The 17,838-nt window shown below is 52.9% G+C and overlaps 6 protein-coding genes across 6 annotated transcripts; 3 read left to right on the top strand and 3 right to left on the bottom strand.

The window, feature by feature from the left end:
• Positions 1 to 3,549: 3,549 nt before the first annotated feature.
• CTRU02_208672 (serum paraoxonase arylesterase) lies at positions 3,550 to 4,920 on the top strand (the record flags this gene model as incomplete). Its single annotated transcript, XM_036724909.1, has 4 exons — positions 3,550 to 3,806; positions 3,866 to 4,295; positions 4,353 to 4,824; positions 4,877 to 4,920. The coding sequence occupies 4 exons, from the start codon at positions 3,550 to 3,552 to the stop codon at positions 4,918 to 4,920; spliced, it is 1,203 nt and encodes a 400-aa protein (XP_036583541.1).
• A 1,213-nt stretch (positions 4,921 to 6,133) lies between these two features.
• CTRU02_208670 (Peroxisomal membrane protein 4) lies at positions 6,134 to 7,015 on the top strand (the record flags this gene model as incomplete). The annotated part of the gene is made up of 4 exons (XM_036724910.1): positions 6,134 to 6,163; positions 6,234 to 6,349; positions 6,416 to 6,442; positions 6,511 to 7,015. 4 exons carry the CDS (start codon positions 6,134 to 6,136, stop codon positions 7,013 to 7,015), a joined length of 678 nt encoding a protein of 225 aa, XP_036583542.1.
• Positions 7,016 to 7,311: 296 nt separating this feature from the next.
• Positions 7,312 to 8,565, bottom strand: CTRU02_208671 (polysaccharide export protein; the record flags this gene model as incomplete). Its single annotated transcript, XM_036724911.1, has 1 exon — positions 7,312 to 8,565. One exon carries the CDS (start codon positions 8,563 to 8,565, stop codon positions 7,312 to 7,314), a length of 1,254 nt encoding a protein of 417 aa, XP_036583543.1.
• A 1,812-nt stretch (positions 8,566 to 10,377) lies between these two features.
• Positions 10,378 to 11,547, top strand: CTRU02_208669 (NADPH dehydrogenase; the record flags this gene model as incomplete). The annotated part of the gene is made up of 1 exon (XM_036724912.1): positions 10,378 to 11,547. One exon carries the CDS (start codon positions 10,378 to 10,380, stop codon positions 11,545 to 11,547), a length of 1,170 nt encoding a protein of 389 aa, XP_036583544.1.
• A 1,275-nt stretch (positions 11,548 to 12,822) lies between these two features.
• Positions 12,823 to 14,810, bottom strand: CTRU02_208668 (Peroxisomal targeting signal receptor; the record flags this gene model as incomplete). The annotated part of the gene is made up of 2 exons (XM_036724913.1): positions 12,823 to 14,586; positions 14,640 to 14,810. The coding sequence occupies 2 exons, from the start codon at positions 14,808 to 14,810 to the stop codon at positions 12,823 to 12,825; spliced, it is 1,935 nt and encodes a 644-aa protein (XP_036583545.1).
• Positions 14,811 to 15,661: 851 nt separating this feature from the next.
• CTRU02_208667 (exonuclease) lies at positions 15,662 to 17,821 on the bottom strand (the record flags this gene model as incomplete). The annotated part of the gene is made up of 1 exon (XM_036724914.1): positions 15,662 to 17,821. One exon carries the CDS (start codon positions 17,819 to 17,821, stop codon positions 15,662 to 15,664), a length of 2,160 nt encoding a protein of 719 aa, XP_036583546.1.
• Positions 17,822 to 17,838: the final 17 nt, after the last annotated feature.

Below are 17,838 nucleotides of genomic sequence, written 5' to 3'. Positions count from 1 at the left end.
GTCAAGGAGGGGTCAAACGGCAGAAAACAGAATCTGTCATATCCCCGAAGGGAAAACAAAGGATTCAAGCTAGTAGCATGTAACAACAACCATGTAGAGAGGGGCCACGGTCAGTTTTTACGCGCACACGTATTAAAAAAATATAATAATCTCCCATCTTTTTTTTTTTTACCCATCTTCAGAAGGCAATGGCCACTTATTTTGGAATTCTCCCCGCCCCCCGTCACCCAGGCGGAACGAACGCCGGACACATCTCTTTCCCGGAAGTCATGGGAACCCAGAGCACCAGAGGGGGGAGATGGCCGAATGTTTTTTTAGCATTGTCGGGCTTGTCAAACGGTCCCGTCTCGCCCCTGGTACCCGGTCTTCTTTCTGTGTTGATCTCATGATGTTTGCCCCTTGGGCGGCATAGCGAAAACCACGGGCCACCCAGCCCATCCCAGGCCCTCGGTGCCGGGCCAGAGCTCCTTTTTGACGGCGAGTTCCCACGCCATGCCGTGTGCCATTTTCCCCTTCGGCCGGGGTTCCGAGTCAGTTTTTTTGAGCCGCGTCAACGTCCGCCCCGCCCCCCGTCCATGCACCTTTTTTTGTTTTTTATTATAATTCTTTCCCCACAACATGCACGTTTCCCTTAAATGAAGCGGGAAAAAGTTGTCACCTGACAAGCACGTTGAAGATGGGTTCCCGCCGCTTGTCAAAACGACCGGCGTCGCCGTGTACTCCCCTCTATTCCCCATGTTCGCGCGTGGTGGTGGAGCGAGCCCGTCTTTCCAAACACTGGTGGACCCCGTAGCCGGACCGCACTCCCACGCCCCCCCCCCCCCCCCCCTTCCTGCTGAACAGTTTCTCCCGCCTGGGAACCATTTACCCTTTTCCACTGGTTCCCGGGTGGAAACCGAGAGTTTGTGATGTGGAGACATGCACTGGCGCGCATCACAAAACCCACCAAAAACAAAAAATAGTACCTTAGTGTGTAGTGAGACGGGGAAAAAAAAAAAGTCCCATTTTTCCCAAGGGGAAAAAAGAAATTGATGTTCTTTGACCAGCCTGGGGGTCGAACCCAGAATCTCCTGATTGCACGATTGAATCGTAGTCAGACGCCTTGCCATTGGGCCAACCGGCCGTTGTCCTGAGGACTCGAGCTTGTTTGCTTGTGGAAGGTTCTCCGCAACGGTCAATATGAAGCTGGGATGAGAGGAGGCGACGTCCCTGGCATTGTAGCCCAGTCGTGTGGTTGGCGGGTCGGCCGGGTCGAATGGACTTCTTTTTTTCGCCGAGTTTGGTCCGTTGTATGCGAGTTGTATACTCGACAGGTGATGGCTAATCTTGCCTACCGAGCCTTTGTCTGATGACGTTTGGTTTCACCTGCTGTGGTTGAAGACATGCCGGAGTTGGTTACGGCATGTCTACCCTCTGTGTACATTTTCCTTCTGTCCAAGAGGTGTTGTGTCTGAGACTCGGCGTGGGAGTCGCCCTCTGTCTGGCGCTGACTTTGAACATAAATGAGAGTTGCGGTCGAGCGGAACGTTCAGTATTGTACTGGTGTCCTGCTGAATATCCGACGTCTGCAAATTTGATTCGAGATGAGCAGTTCGCCGCATTTCCGAATATCCCAAGTAGTGGTTCTCAGAGATTTCACACCCCCGAATGGCTCATCCGCATCGAGTGATATTGCGACTCGAAGTACCTTGTCCAAAGGTCGCTTTCACTGTCACTGCAGAGCCCGTGGAGTTCATCGATCTTGACAATATTCCTTAGTCTGGAGTGACGTTGATGTTCCTCTGGTGGCTGTTACCGGTAACGTCCTTTAGTGTATTTCAACCACTGCTTGCTGGAGAACCCACGTAGACGCCATTGATGTTGTACTTGCGACCGACAGACCTGGCTATACGGCTTTGATGGTGCAGCAGGGTCTTGTTTGAGAGACAGCAGGTGAGCATGAACAGAACCTCGATTTCTGTGTCGTGGTAGTTGAACAGCATCTACTGCCGTTGTTGGTGTCGACTATCTTGAGTCGAGTTGCAGCCTTTTTGAGGACTTCTTTGCCTTGATTGTATTTGAGAATAGAAGATGGCTTAAGAAGACGAGCATGTTATCCGCACGCCACATCTAGCCACGGAAGAGAGAGCGGCTGCGCTCTTAGAATCATTGACATGAACTCTGCAAGCCTGCTTTTGGTTGGAGACCAAATCTCCTCGTCAAGTATCGCATGTTTGACGCATCCATTTCTCGACGCAGACTGCTGGTTCTTTAACATGAGCTCAAGCCAATTTCTGGAACATTTTGAGCTGTCGAAATGCGGTAGAGAAACCGGGTCTCGGGGGCAAATGAGCGCTTACTTCCATTGCGAATAAGTAAACGAATGCTTCGCTACATGTTTGAGCCATTCTGAATGGTCCAGCGGCCAATGGCATTTGAAGACTTGGTCAGCCCGTGTTGCCGTAGCCCAAGGCCTCGGGTGGCCCGGGTTGGGCAGACCGTAACACTCTTCACGGCTCCGAATGAACTATGCACTATGAATGCGACGCCTCAAATTTCCTCTTTGAACAGAGACAGCCAGCTCCGGACATTGGTTCCTACACTGTTTGGAAATGGCCTGCTGGCTGGGGAACCACATGTTGGGTGCCGTATAGGTCTAGAGGTTGTACCATCAGTTAGTGCAAAGGAACAGATATACCAGTTGGGGTAACAAAGCCTGAGCGGGCGTCGTAGAAGTTGATGTCGGAAGAGAGGAATGGAGACGCATTGAATGTTGGTATTGAGCGTTGCAACATTGATGTTGAAGAATGGTTGTGAGATAAACTTACTGGCCACGTTTCTCTAGCTTTGGGAGGCAGGATGAAGCTCTGAGAGGGGGGCGACAAGGGAGTTTGACGCTATCGCCCGATTATGGGCAGATTCAAGCTCGAGGTGAATGCTCTTCCTTTTTTGTCAAAAGTTTTTTTCGGAGAACAACAAGTACAGTTATGACTGAGATCGCCAAGTCCTAACTGGAGGATGCGATGCAGTTGGGAATGTCGAGGCAATCGGCCTCAACAGAACCCGCCCCGACGGGAACGGAGCCCGTGGGCCGGAGAACCTCAGCCAGTTCAACCCCACTGTAAGCTCGATGTTTACACCGCCTGCAGCAACAAAACACGGTTCATTCTCAGGGCAGTCCAGCTGGCAACACGGGGCTCGCAACCATCACCCCCCAAACAGTTTATAACCTTTGGAAATCTCGCAGACTCGGCTGGCATCATTTGAGGGCCCACCAAAACAGTATTCGCCTCAAACTATTACAGCAAAAAAATGTCAGTCCAGCTGTCATGAGCTAGTCGAATCGATCTCTAAAGACCGCCCTCAAATAAGAGAGCTTGCGGGACCGCCGCCTAGAACACTTTGCGGTTATACCCGAAGGATTTTAACCCCTGCGTTGAACCTGCCTGACGAAACTCGCTGTCACAACCGCGAGTTTCCCTGCATTTCATATATAACCAGTGCTAGAAACCGACTGTAATCGGCATACAACACTGACCCGTACGCCTGGTAGAGCTTGAATCAGCAACTATGGGCTTCGTTTTGCAAACCAGCGTCTTATTCGCTGTCGTCATCGCTGTGGGCCTGCAGCTCATGCTGAAGGACCCTATCAAGCTGGCATTCGGCCTCGGCAAGACGATCCAGCCTCTTTCTGACTTCCCCTATGATTGTCGCCGGATTGAGGACCCCCGGCTACAAGCATGCGAGGACATGTGGTTGTCGGAGTCGACACGCCAGCTCTTCCTGGCCTGCTCTGACTCCTTGGCTCGCCAGCGGTGGATGCCCAAGTAGGACTTCCTGGACACATCCCAAGTCAGTTCGTAAGGCCGATTACTGACACTGTCAGCGCCCATCAATTTAACGTCTCTGGACGCTCGACTCGAGATGCCATAGTTGCTCTTGACATTGATAAGCCCAAAGGCGATGCGTTCGAGTATCGCACTCTCTCAACCCCCGGCTTCACAGGCACTGCTGGCGATGGCTTGCTTCAACTCGTGGGCTTTACGGGTATCGATGCTCCCAATGGTGACCGGGTGGAGCTTCTTGTAGTCAACAACCGGCCGCCAATTGACCCTGCTACTGGCGAGGTACTCGATGAGGCGCACGAGGGCGCCAACTCCACCATCGAGGTCTTTGAGACCGGTCCTTTGGCCACGGGGCTGAAGCATATCCGCACGTTAGCTAATGCAAACATCTCTAGTCCTAACAGAATAGCTGCTCTTTCCAGCACTTCCTTCTATTTCACCAACAACAGCGGCGACAAAAAGAGGGGACTGGTAAGGACCTGTGATTACGCCCCAATTCCTTGGATTTACCGCTAACAACCTATCCAGGGATTCTTTCTGAGCGGGTTCATGGGCCACGGTGATGTAGCTTACTGCTCGGCCTCGGGATGCAAGCGCGTCTATACCAACCTCAAGGTGCCCAACGGCTTGGTCCGTGGTCTTGACGGCCTCATTTACGTTCCAAGCGCCTTGTTCGGTGGAGTCAAGGTGTTCCGCGTCCGACCCGACAACAATGGGCTCGTATGGGTGGCAGACATCCCTGTGCCTTATGGCATTGACAATCTGTCCGTGGACAGTAAGGGCGACCTATACGCTGCAGTATTCCCGCGAGGTGCCGAGATCCTGCAGTCGTTTGAGGACCCTTTCAACGCAAGACCCAAGAGCGCTGCTGTGCGCATCCATAAGGATAGTGAGGGTGCCTACACGTGGGAGAAGATTATCGAGGATGGCGAGGGAGAGGTGCTTCCTGGCACGACGACAGTTGTGCACGATGCGAAAACCGGAAGGCTGTTTTTCAGCGGTGAGTGCTTATGCGGTCTTCCAGAGGGAACCTTTACTGATTGCGCATACAGGTGTGGTATCGCCATTCATCGCAGTGTGTGAACCTAAAAAGTAAGAATGGGCGGCTGTTATTGAAAAGGGGGAAACCCAATCCGGCTCCAATTGCATATGCGTTATATTTAAGCAGTAGATAATGTGAAACCGAGTATTTCATCTATGATAAGCCAGCCACAAAAGCTCTAGAGGGAGCGTGACGAAACCAGTGAGGAAGGTTTGATAGAATCCAAACCCGGGATCTATCCTACAATTAGCCGGCCTACTGCATCTCAGAAAAAGTCACAAAGCCGCTAGAAGAAGGCCCAAACCCCATAATTTCATTAGACGACCGCCAGTTTCATGAGACGAATGCTTCAGCGGTTGAAAAGTAGTAGCTCCTTTCATCACTAGTTAATCAACCAGAGTTGAATTGACTGAATGATAGAGTCGGGGATGGTGATGTGACCTAAAGCATGTGCAAAGTGGGATTTCGGATGTCACTCCGTTTTCAGGGTGCCAAGTGGCAAAGCCAGATTCACATGGAATCCGATCCCACGTGGGTGACGCCGAGACATGGGCTCTTCACTTCAGCAGTGACATTGTCTTGTATTCTGACTTCCAGAAGGCGATGCAGTGTTATGCAGCGGAAACAAAATGAATCTTCTTTGGAAGAAGTTAACAGAGATGGCTAGATCAAGGCTTTTTTAAATAATCGTCCAAAGTTTTTTCTCAGTGATTCGTAGTACCAGCGTCAGAATGACAAGACGACCGTTTTCTCGTCCCGTCACAATTCGCATTCCTCATCACATGCCAAAAACTCAGTGACCAAGCCTTTCCCCGGACGGGCATTCCTGGGGAGGGATTAGCGCCTTCCAGACCCGTGCGTCATAGGGGGCATGTGGGGGAACCGGGGGCTGGGGGGAAGTAGCCCAGCTCCAGCAAATGCCCACAGCGTGTTTGTACCGCAGGCGTGACTCGCCCAGAGCCGAAGCCATGGACATCCGAGGTACTGTACCGTCCGTCACGTCGCCCACACCTCTTTGCCATAATCGACCATGCCGCTATCCTATACCCAGCGCCGACCCCAAACCTCACACAACCGAGTTTCATTTTTCTTACACTGCCGCTCTTTATACCGTCCAGCATATCCTTTTTCGTATCTCGTCGAAAACCCATGCGCTGAGTGGGAGCCTGCCAATTGAAGAGCGACCGCCTGTCGCTGTGTCCACTGTCTCCTTGCGACAACCTGCATTTGCCGAGGCTAGCCAGAACAAACTGTAGTTGTCGCCAACATGTCGCTCGCCGCTCTCGATGGCCTCAAGGTAGGCATTAGAACACGTCTTGTTCGAAGGTGTACCCTCGAAAAACACCGACAGCTGACGCGCAGCATAGGCCGCTATCGAGCGCATCATTCTCGACCCGAAATACCATGACATCCTTGCCGTCGTCAAAGGAGCCCGCAATGGCGCCGTCTACGGCGCCAAAGTCCGCTTTCCTCATGCGCTTGTGTACGTCGCCATCCCGATCCCAAGTTATGATCACCAGATACATTGCTAACTTTTGTCGACTAATAGCATGATTTTCCTTTTCCGCTCGGGAACGTACGTTCATCCTCCCAATCCCATCCCCCAGAGACATCAGCGCCGCTAACACGTCGTCTCTCCCATAGATTCCGCCAAAAAGCAAGCCTAGTATTCCGTGCAACACGAACGCACGCTCGCAACCTCGCCAAGTTTGCGACAATCTACAAACTCACAATGTATATTCTCAAAAACTATGGCCCCACCCCAGGCAAGGAAGGGCCTTACGACTCCTTCTTCGCCGGTCTGCTAGGCGGCTACTTCGTCTTCGGCGGTCGCTCCCGCAATGGCAAGATTTCGAGTGTGAACCAGCAGATCGTCATCTACGTCTTCGCCCGCGTCGTGCTCGGCCTGGCCCGTCTCGCCGTCGCTCCTGGCAAGGGTCTCCCCGTCGTCAGCCGCGAGGACCTCTCGGCCAAGATTAGCCACTACGCCTGGCCCGTCTTCGCCAGTACCAGTTGGGCCATGGTCATGTACCTCTTCCGCTGGCACCCACAGGACCTGCAGCCCAGCCTACGCAGCAGTATGAACTACATTTACGTGCAGAGCAGCGAATGGGACTCCCTGCGGAATTTCGTTTGGCATAATAAATAAACGGACCGGGAAGCACGAGATTACATCATGACAGGATCGGGAAACTGCAATACAACTCTTTGGGCGGGCTGTGTATTATCAACAGAAAGAGTCGGCGTTTGGCGGCGGTGTACTTGGAGGGGCCCTTCAGTCTCTCTCTATATGGTGAACGGATGTCCGCGCATCTATGCGGGGTGGTGATTTGTTTTACTATTACAACCATGAAATGGCATTATAGACCAGTCTATTAACCACATACGAAATATGAAATCGACCGTAACCGATGTTGGGGCAGCCTTGGGCTTACCTATGTGTTTCTATATGTGTTTCCATCCGTTCATCCACATGATTTGCATCTCATTGATGAGACACATCTTACCTGGCTCCTTCCGCGGCAGTTCACTCGTCGGAGTCTCGTCAACCCACCGTCGTAGCCTCTTCTCAACCACCCACGCCTCCAGCCCAAGTTGAATGCTGTTCCGGGCCCTAAGGTATCTGTTGGCCCATATGCCCACCACCGCCGTCCATGGCGTCGGAAACCTGTCCAGCCTGGTCTGGCGAAACACCTCTTCATTATAGCCAACACGCACGTTGGGATTCAACCACACGCCCTTCTCACGACTGAGGTAGTTATCCGCGTGGATGAGACAGCACTCGGACCCTTCGAGGTGCAACGCCGCAAGGCTGTCGTCGATGGCCCGGAAACGCAGCGGCGTCTCGGCATAGAACGGCGCCGCATCAAACGCGACGATGCCGTTCCAGCACGACTTGACTTGGACAGGCCGCATCGCCTCCGCCGACGCCCGCGCGCGGGCGCTGTGGAACCACGGCCAGTACCACGACGCCGTCTTCAGCCCCAGGTCGTCGCGGAGGGCGAAGGTGTCGTAGTAGTACGGCCACAGCGTAAAGTCCATCCCGCAGGCGGCGGCGAAGTCGCCCCCGCGAGTGCCCAGCAGCATGGCCACTTCCAGGGTCTCGAATACGACGTCGTTCAGCCAGATGACCTTGTCGAACTTTACGCCCTTCTCGCCGAGGGCCTTCAGGGGCTCCATTGCGCGGTTTCGCTCGCGGGCGAGATACGTGATGCGGCGCATGTCGAAGTGACCCTCCTTTGCGTTCCAGATCCATCCCGGCGGTGGCGGGGTGAGGCCGGACGCCGGGGGCCGGTCGTGGATCTCGTCGAGCTGCTCATGGACCGTCTTGCCTAGGGAAATGGTGTTTTGGACGCCCTTTGCGTCGAGTTTCTCTTTGAGAGCAGAAAGTTTGTCCTTGGTGTCGTCTTGGGAGCCCGACTCGACGGCGGAGAAGTGCACGCGGTCTAGGCCGAGGTAGTCGACGAGCTTCAGGATGTTCTCAGACATGGGCTGGCCCAGTATGGGCCCATTGTTGCGGTGGATACTGGCGATGAAGAAGGTTTCGTTGCCTGGGTGTCTAGGGGGGATGTGGTCCGGGTAGTCAGTGACGGGGCGGTTGCGGACAATTAAGTAGGCGTCTAGGGCGAGGAGGAAGAAGACGAGCTGCAGGAGGGAGCGGAGGGTGGTCCGTCTTAGTCGACGGATTAGGATGAGCATGGCATTAGGTATATAAAGAATTATGGGGGTGGCGAGTGAGGGGATTCGGAGAGGGTTAACGATCGTCGGGTGTCAGGTTCATTGAAGCTGGCGGTTCATGTCGCTTCGTTCCAGGCCAAATGGAAGTTTCACTGGTCTTACCAGAGATTCAACGAGTGCCGTGTTTCCCCTTGGGTTTGGGGATTGATAGTCCAGGCTTACATTGAGGTTCACACGAGGCTCTCTCGTATTCCAGATCTGGGCATTACCTACAGGTTGGCATCAGTCACCCCGGTTCAGGAGTGCACCCTTGGCGAATGCACTGAAGCGGGCCGCCGTGGCGGGAGTGGCTGAGCGATTTCGCAGAATGTAACAAATGTAGATTTAGGAGATAAGGAACGCCACATGCATGCCTAAACACCGATGGACAGGGAGCGGTGAAGAGGTCGAAGAAAGGGAGCAAGAGCCGAGCTGTTGATGGATCCAACTTGCGAGATCAAAACCCACAACAGTGCCATGGAATTATGGGTTGCTCCAAGCTTGCTCTTACGTACGCAGTATAAGTGCAGAGTGCGGAAACAGGACAGAGACGCCGGAAAGGGCGCCGCTGTCTGATTGATTACCTGATGGTTCGCATTTCCGCATAAATCTCTGATCGGGAGAGAACCCTGATTGCTCCCCACATGTATGCGCTCCGTGACAACGAACCAGATATCCACAAACAAGCCTCATAATTTTCCAGCACTGGCCTCTCCTGTATGGTTTGGAGACATGTTGAGTTGTTCCCGGTGGAATCCCGAAGTTGGTGTCTGATGCAAGTGGGTCTGCATTGCCGTGCTGGTGCATGCTTCCCTCGTGGCATTTATCAGCACGTCACAACTTTTCTCCGACTTTAAAGTTAGCAGCTGTATTCATCCTTAAGGCGCCAGAGACACACACAAAAAAAAAATAGAGGGCGTCTCCAAACCTTGAACCTGGATCCCTGACACTGGAGACGTCATTCCCGTCCCTGAGAAAAAAAGGCAGACCCCACCTTGGCCCCCCTCCCGTTGCCTTGCAGTCTCTTTGACATCGTACTATCGGATTTCTAAGCAGACTGGCGACCGACGTGGCTGAAGATCTAGCCTTGATGGTGATTCGCTGCCCAGGCTTTTTTTCTTCTCTACTCTTCTCCAGCAGTTGCGCCAAGCTTGTGCCCCTTGCGGTGTTGTACACTAAACCTTGAATAGTCTAACAACGTGGGTTTGTTCGAGAACACTTCCTTACTAGGAACCCGCGCGTTGCATAGTGTACATGAGAGAACAGCAGATTACAGATCGAATGCCACGGGCCACACGTCTGCTTTCGGGTTCACCGCTCGGAAGGGTCAGCAAAGAGCTACCCCCTCTCCCCTCCGAGAACTTCACAGAAGCGTTTCTGACCCGCTCTCCGAGTTGTCGCCGTGGTGTGTACCACCACGGAGGGACCACCCCCCATTTCTAAGCCGCCCTGTCAAGAAAAACTTCTTCAATTCAATGATTCAGACAGCCTCATGCGGGCAGATCTGGATGTGGGGACACTGCCGAGTGTGTCTTCTCGGCCGTGCGGGACCCTCCAGATGCTTCTACGGCAACGCTTCGGTGGGCTCTGGGTTGACTTACACGAAGTCGTGAACATACATAAATACTCTCGAGCCGTCCGCTTCAAGTGAAGAGAAGGTCCTTAACAGACAGACACAAACACACCGACAAAGAAATCTCTCACCTCATCTTTCACACAATCTTATTCGCTTTAGAGGTTTACTTTTTATGATACCCCCTTTCCATTTTTAATTCTACCCTTCAAATCGCTACAATGGCCGCCGAGAACACCAAGCTCTTCCAGCCCATGAAGATGGGCAAGATGAACCTCTCCCACAAGGTCGTCATGGCCCCCCTCACCCGCTACCGTGCCGACGATGACGGTGCCCCCATCCTCCCCATGGTTGCGCAGTACTACGCCGACCGTGCCTCGACCCCGGGAACCCTTCTGATCAGCGAGGCTACCGCCATCTCTCCCGCTGATATTGGCGATCTCAACCTCCCCGGCTTCTCCACCGAGGCCGAGTGCGCTGCCTGGAAGCAGGTCTACGACGCCGTTCACGCCAAGGGCAGCTACATGTTCCAGCAGCTCTGGTCTCTCGGCCGTGCTGCCGACCCCAACTTCGTCAAGGGCCGCGGCTACAAGTACTGCTCCTCCAGCGACATCCAGATGACCGGCCGCCCCTGCCCCCCTGAGGCCCTGACTGAGGAGGAGATCTGGGAGAAGATCAACCACTTCCGCAACGCCGCCAAGAACGTCGTCGCGGCCGGTGGTGACGGCGTCGAGATCCACGGCGCCCACGGCTACCTTATCGACCAGTTCACCCGCGACTCGGTCAACAAGCGCACCGACAAGTGGGGCGGCTCCGTCGAGAACCGCGCTCGCTTCCTTCTCGAGATCATCAAGGCCGTCGTTGAGGAGATCGGCGCCGAGCGCGTCGCCCTGCGCCTCAGCCCCTTCGCCACCTTCCAGGAGTCCTACAGCACCGACACCTGGGAGCAGACCATCTACATCGTCCGCGAGCTCAAGAAGGCCGGCTACAAGCTCGCCTACCTCTCGCTTGTCGAGGCCGTCGGCAACCCCGTCAACCTCGGCATCGTGCCCCGCCAGCCCACCGACGACGTCCAGCCCTTCGCCGAGGACCGCCCCCAGACCCTCGACTTCATCCTCGAGGAGTGGGACAACCTCTCCCCCGTCGTCGTTGCCGGCGGCTACCTCAGCGACAGCGCCCGCTGGGCCGTCGACGAGCGCTACAAGAAGTGGGACGTCGCCGTCGCCTTCGGCCGCTACTTCATCTCCAACCCTGACCTCGTCTTCCGCGTCAAGAACAACCTGCCCCTCACCCCCTACGACCGCTCCACCTTCTACCTGAAGAAGAGCAACGAGGGCTACAACACCTACGAGTTCAGCAAGGAGTACCTCAAGGCCCACGCCTCCGCTTAAAGCATTTGCTGCGGGATGGTATGATAATATGATCAGATACATGGGCATCACGGCATAGCACTGGAGTTTGGGTTTGCTTTTAGTTATATATAGAGCATATAACTTTAGATATATGTACATATAAATATTTTATCTACACAAAAGTTTTTCAGTCAGCGTGATTAATGAGATCCGGTGAATTTAGATGTAATGTGAATGTTGATTTTGCATGAATGATCCCACTGGGCTGGTGAGTGAGACAGGGTTCAGGTGCATATAATTACAACACAGAAAGAAAAATAAAGAATCTAGAATTACAACCAACAGTTGAAAGGGGTGACATGCAAATGAAATTCTGCTAAACAGAAAACAGACGGACTCGATAGTCTTCTTACAGGGATACACAATTGAATTGGTTTAATACAGCATCACGGTTATGGGCAATAAGAAATTAAAGGAAAAAAAAAAAAAAAAACCAGCGGTACTTCATCAAGGCGGGGGGCTTACAGTTAGAGTGAAAGGAGAACAAGTTCTGTAACTCATCTCCATTAACAAACGGAGACTAGAGACTTCACTACATACGAAAGGTGGGAAACTAGAACGCCCAACGAAGGGTACATCTCACCGTCCGGCAGTTGGAACTAGAAGCAAATGAGGATGGGTTTCCAAGCGGGCTTCTGCATTTTGCGTATTGCATCCCAGATCAGTTTCAGCCAGGCTTGCGGTAAAAATCCATCTTTACATATCATCTCATTATCCATGAAGAATTTTCCAGATAGCTTTCGTCTTGAAGAGACAACGCGACAATGACACTGGCCAAGTCCTTCGGTCATTCCGTTGATGTGCATTTTGCTCATGGGCTCTGACAGCCTGAGCCTTCCACTAGACCCCGGAACAGACGTTCTCAATAATCCACACTAAGACAAGATAACTTCAAATGTCACAAGTTTGTGACAATCTGCAAGAGCAATCCAGTCAACCCGCGAGCAGACTCAATTCGAACAATTGCTGAGCCTGTTTATTCCTTGCGCATTCTGAAGACTCTAACTTATTATATCACAAGCATCACATTTGCGCATCAGGACAAAGAATACTACAAACTAGCTTCTTTTTTTCTCATTCAAGTCTCGTCCCCCCCCCTGCTTAGGGACACATGAGTTGATAAGACATCTACCGCCCCATTTCGATGCTCATTAAACATGGTGCTCATTTATTCCTGGCCTGAAACTCATGGTTGGTTCGTGTCTGATGCTTTGGATCTCGCTACTGTACAATCCCAAATCCAGATATTGCAGCTTAGAAGTCAAACTCGTTCCTGAAAATTTCAGGGTCGACACCCGCAACAGTCTTTTCAGCCAGGTCGCGACGACCCATCTGGGTAAACACCCTCCTAAGAGTGTCGTACAAGGTCGTGCTCCGGTTCTGCGCCGTCATGCGGTCGATCTGCTCATCGAGTTGGGCGGTGTTGGTACCGCCGCGGACGCCATCGCCGCCGCCAAGGATCTCGTACGCCATATTGCGGCCACTCTTCTCAATGGCCTTGTGCATGTTGAGCGCGGCCAGGAAATGAGAGGCAGCCTCGGCGTGGCAGCCGATGTTGATGCAGCTGACACCAAGGTTATACCGTGCACGGACAAAATTAGGGTGGATGCTCAGCGCCTTCTCATACGCCGCGATGGCCTCCTCAGAACGACCTGAGTTCGCAAGGGTGGCGCCCAGGCGGTTCCAGAGCAAGTGTAGCTGCTCCTGCTGGTTCGTAGTGCCAAGCTCGGATGAGTGGAGAGAAGCAGTGAAACAGTCGACTGCCTTATCGTACTCTTCAGCGCCGTAGAAAAGGACTCCGAGTCCGACTTGGACGTCGGGATCCATGTGTTCGCCATCTGGGCTGAGCTGCGCTGCCTTAATGAAGAGGCTAGTAACCTTATCGTGCAGTTGTTGACGGTCGGTGAAGCCCATCTCGGCCATAGGATGCAAGTCCTTCGGAGCGATAATTTGTGGATACTTTACGGACAGCCACCTCTCGAGCGTGCGGTAGGCGGTACTGTCGTAGCCCTCGTTGGTGTATGAGACGGCCAGTCCCATGAGTGCAGCCAAGTTGTTTGGGTCCTGCTTTAGGGCTTGTTCCAGAGCCCGAATCGCCGCCGTCTCCTTCTCATTCTGTGCCTGCGCTGAACCGAGGTACACCCAAGCCTCTGTATGATCTGGATTCTGTTGAACAGCCGCTTCGAAGGCCAAAGCCGCAAGAGAGAGGTTTCCTCCCTCGCGCATGATGCGAACACCCTCGTCGAAGGCGTTTTTCTCATCGCTGAAGAAGTTGTCCTCTTCGAAGAGGTAGTTCTCCACTACGGGATCGCCGAGTCGTCCCCAATCGCTATTCATACCAGTGAAATCTGCGCCCCAATCCTCGCTGTCGAACTTATCGAACGTTGATTCGTCGACCATACCTTTTGCCGCTGCCGTTTCAGCTTGGATACCTTTCCATATTGATTCAAAATCCCCAAATCCCGTCTCGGATTGCATACCTTTGTCCATTTCCTCCAGTTCGGGCTCAGCGGCCTTGGCCTCTTGCTCTTCCTTTTCTTGCAGCTCCATCTGAGCAAACTGCTCCTCCCACTTGTTATCATCTAGCTCTACCAGCTTTCCTTTGCCCTTGACGTCCTGCTGCGGCTGCTGCATGGGCTGTTGATACATCGGTTGGAACATAGGTTGGCCCATCATGCTGTTGTATCCCATGCCCATGCTCATTCCCATGTTCATGCCCATTCCCATTCTTGGCTGCTGCTGGCCCATCTGGTTAGGCATGGGACTTGCCCTGGCAGACGAGGGCTGCTGGTTCATCTGTCGAAAGCGGGAAAATTCTTCGGGACTAAACTGTGTACCTGGCGGAGCATTGAATGCAGATTCCATAGCGGCCTGGTTTTGGAAGTCGTTCGCCCACGTCGGCGATGTAGAGTTCGCGCGAAGGTGCACACCTTGGGAGGGATCTATTCGGACAGCACCGTTCTGCATAGGAAGCTCTTGTTGAAGACCGGGACCGTTATTAAGAAAACCGTTCATCATCTGCCGCGCTGGTTAATTCAAATAACAAGTTTAACGATGCGGGGTCTACCTACCTCGTCCTGCGGGGTGCTCGCTCCAGCACTTCTGAAGCCGCCAGCAAGCGCATTTGGCCCTCGCTGCACCAGCCTGTCTCTTTGCAAGGTCTTATCATCTTGAACGTGCTTCTGGAACTGGCTGAGCGGGTTGCCGGAGGTCGAGCATTCAGCGCCACCGAGAAACGACATTGTAATGGCGTCGTAGGTGCTGAGCAAGTACCGGACAGATATCAGTCTCGTTGAGGGTACAGCCGAAATGCACAAGGACAGGCGTGAAATCGGTACCGTCGGTAGAAGTGGCGTTTGGGCGGTTTGGAATGAGGACGTGTCGTCAGTTGAGACCAGTAGGTGGGATGGGTTGGTTTGTAATTGGGGGTAGCAACGAGCGGTTGAATCTCCGAAAACATACCGAGGCAGCCCGGCGTGGGGCTCTGACTGGCGACGGCAAATTCCTTTCTCCGCAGCCGGAAGCGGGGGAACCAATGAAAAGGTAGCTAGGATGGACTAGCGACAGCGGGGAAGTAGGGGCCCTGGTTATTGATGAACCTTGGTGTTCCGGTGCGGCAGCATGTGAGCTTTGTGCATGGGCGCTTCATTGCCACAAAAGGGCTGTCCTATTGTTTGGGGTCCTTGGAAACAAGTACCCTGCTTTGTGTCTTGTGGATACCACCACAGACATTAACGCAAGGAAGAACATTGTCTGAGACCTTAAAAAGAAACATTTATCAGCTAGACATCATTACAATAAGAAGCAAAATGCCAGAGGGATCCAAGATGAATAGGTTTGTTATCTCATCAACTTTGCATTGCAGAGCCTGTTAAAGGATTGCGTAACCTAAGTTTTTCCTCCAGATGGGCATTGTGTCTCTATCATGAACCTAGGGGTATCATTCCGTTGTGACCAACCATCAACCGCCTCAGTACAAACCGTCTCGTTCCAGACTCCTTTGGTGTCATCTATGCTATACCCTCCCTCTATGCGTATAATAAAGGCAACTCCAACTGTGGTAAGCTTCCACAAGCCACACTTGAGAGTTCGATTATTTCACTCCAATGAACCCAATGCTCTGCCTGGCCTTTCTGACTGCACGTCGCAGGGCTTGCTCCTCCTCATCTGTCCACTTGACTGACAGCTGATCCCATTTCATTCCTGGGGTGTTGTACTCACGTTTCCACTGTGAGTGCATTGCCTGAAGTTTGCTCATTTCACGTGGATCGCCAGAGCCCGTGTATACAATGAATGCCGTACAAGGCGGAAGATTGGCGTGAATAGTCTGTAGACGCACTGATAGACGAGCCAGACATTGCTCGAGAGGCGATTTGCCGAGCTGTGCATCAAGCTCCGTCGGATCAATGTCGGGCGGACCACCATCACTGCTGGCATTGTCGACCCGATTCTTATTCCACCAACCCTGGAGTGCCTCAAGCTCTCGCATGCGACCCCATACGAAGTCAACACCGCCGCCGGGGATCTCTAGCCCGTCTGCATCACCCTTCACAGCGCGAATGACGCCGTTGACAACATCTGCGTCAGATTTGCAACCGATTTGATGTGTTGCACCAGCACCAGGCCCCTTGGACGGGTCGCCCCAGTCCACTGCAGCACTGGTCTTGCCTGTAACTTGACCGCCTGCATCGCCGCCCTGCGCCTTGTATGCTGTCCCAGCCCTGGCCAAGCGCCGGAAAAGATTCTCGCCTTGAGAATCAGATGCGCCCCACATCTTTCCCTTCTCACACTTTTGTCTAACAAGGTCGAGGCAGGCGCGGGCATCTTCGATTGGGTTATGACCATTGGCACCACCCTTTTGGATCTCGCGGTTAATATACTTCTGAGTCAGCCATTTGAGTGATGACTTCAGAGGAGGCCCTCGCGGGTGAGGGTATATTAGAGAAGTATCGACAATGAAAGGGTGTGAGAAACGAAGAGCCTTGAGGTCAGACTCAAGCGAGTGTCCAATGAGAATGGTGCGCGGTGTGACGATTTCGACCAACTTCTTTTGAATATCTTGGAGAGTTGTGGTAACAGGCTTCAGCATCTCCTCTGTGATACCAGAAAACCGGGTTACGTAATCGATAATGGGTTTCTCTGGCTTGACCAGCTCATCCATGATCAGATCCCCAGACCAGGAGATAATGCTGATGCGTGTCAGAGAATATTCGTTCTCGCCCGTCATGCACATCTCGCAATCCAAAGCCAAACATTCTCGCCCGGCAGTGAGACTGCCTTGGTCAATCTCTGCCTCGGGCACGTCGCCATCCTCAAGTTTATCAACTTTTGAGATTGCCCACCCTTCAGGGACTTTGAAGGCTGCTCTTCTCTCCTCGTTCTCAATAAGTGCAGGATGAATCAGATGTCCAGCGACCTCCAGTTCTTCAAGAGATGCCAAGAATTCGGTTATCCGGGTTCGCTCATTCTTCCACCCACTTGGTTCTCGAGCCGGTCTTGGGCCTTTTCTGTCGTCCTTGTTTTTGGACATCGGCGCGGTCAGAAAAGTGCCCATAGGCGAGTGTAGTTTCATATATTTGTCGTCACCAGGGGCTTTGACAGGCCAAAGATGGGGAAACATCTTGGCGAATCCTTGAAGCGCAAGTGGTAGTCGTTCTGCAGTAAGAGGTCGGGGGTAGTAGTCGTCGGGACTTGTATCTTCACTCTCCTTATGATTGGCTGGACGTGCCCCGTACTTGTCGAAGTTAACCGTTTCTTTGAACATGGCTTCCTCCAGTCCTGGGACCATCAATACTACAATCTTTCTGAAGTTTGGTCGGTGGGACACAGAAACCCAATTGGGCCCAGTGCCGTCTGCGAATATGTACAAAACCAAATCGCGCAACATCGCAAGGTTGATTTTTGAGAAGATCTTCGCACTCGAGGAAAATGTGATGGCAGGATAGTTGCTGGAGCCTTCGCGAGGGAGCTTCTTGCGCTTCTTGTTCGACCGTTCTACCTTCTGCCACCCATCATTGTCATCATCATCGTCCGGGGCAGATCTCTTGAGGCTTCCACTGCTCTGGGTCTGCAGTGAGCTTTCACGGGCTTCGAGCTCGCCATTATCGGTCTCCTTGTCGGTCGCAGAGTTGATTATTGAGTCAAGAGACTGGGTGGCAGCATCCACCATGACGGCAGGTTCTTGATCGGTAGGAACTTGTTCAGGGAGCAATTGCGCTTTGTCGCGTTGGCGGTTTCTGCGATTTTTCCCCATGACTGTCGGCCTCCAGA

Source organism: Colletotrichum truncatum, assembly GCF_014235925.2.
Source record: "Colletotrichum truncatum strain CMES1059 chromosome Unknown Contig_0005, whole genome shotgun sequence".
NCBI lineage: Eukaryota > Fungi > Ascomycota > Sordariomycetes > Glomerellales > Glomerellaceae > Colletotrichum > Colletotrichum truncatum.
Note: the sequence above shows the minus strand (reverse complement) of the source record. Positions and strands in the feature narration are given on the sequence as shown.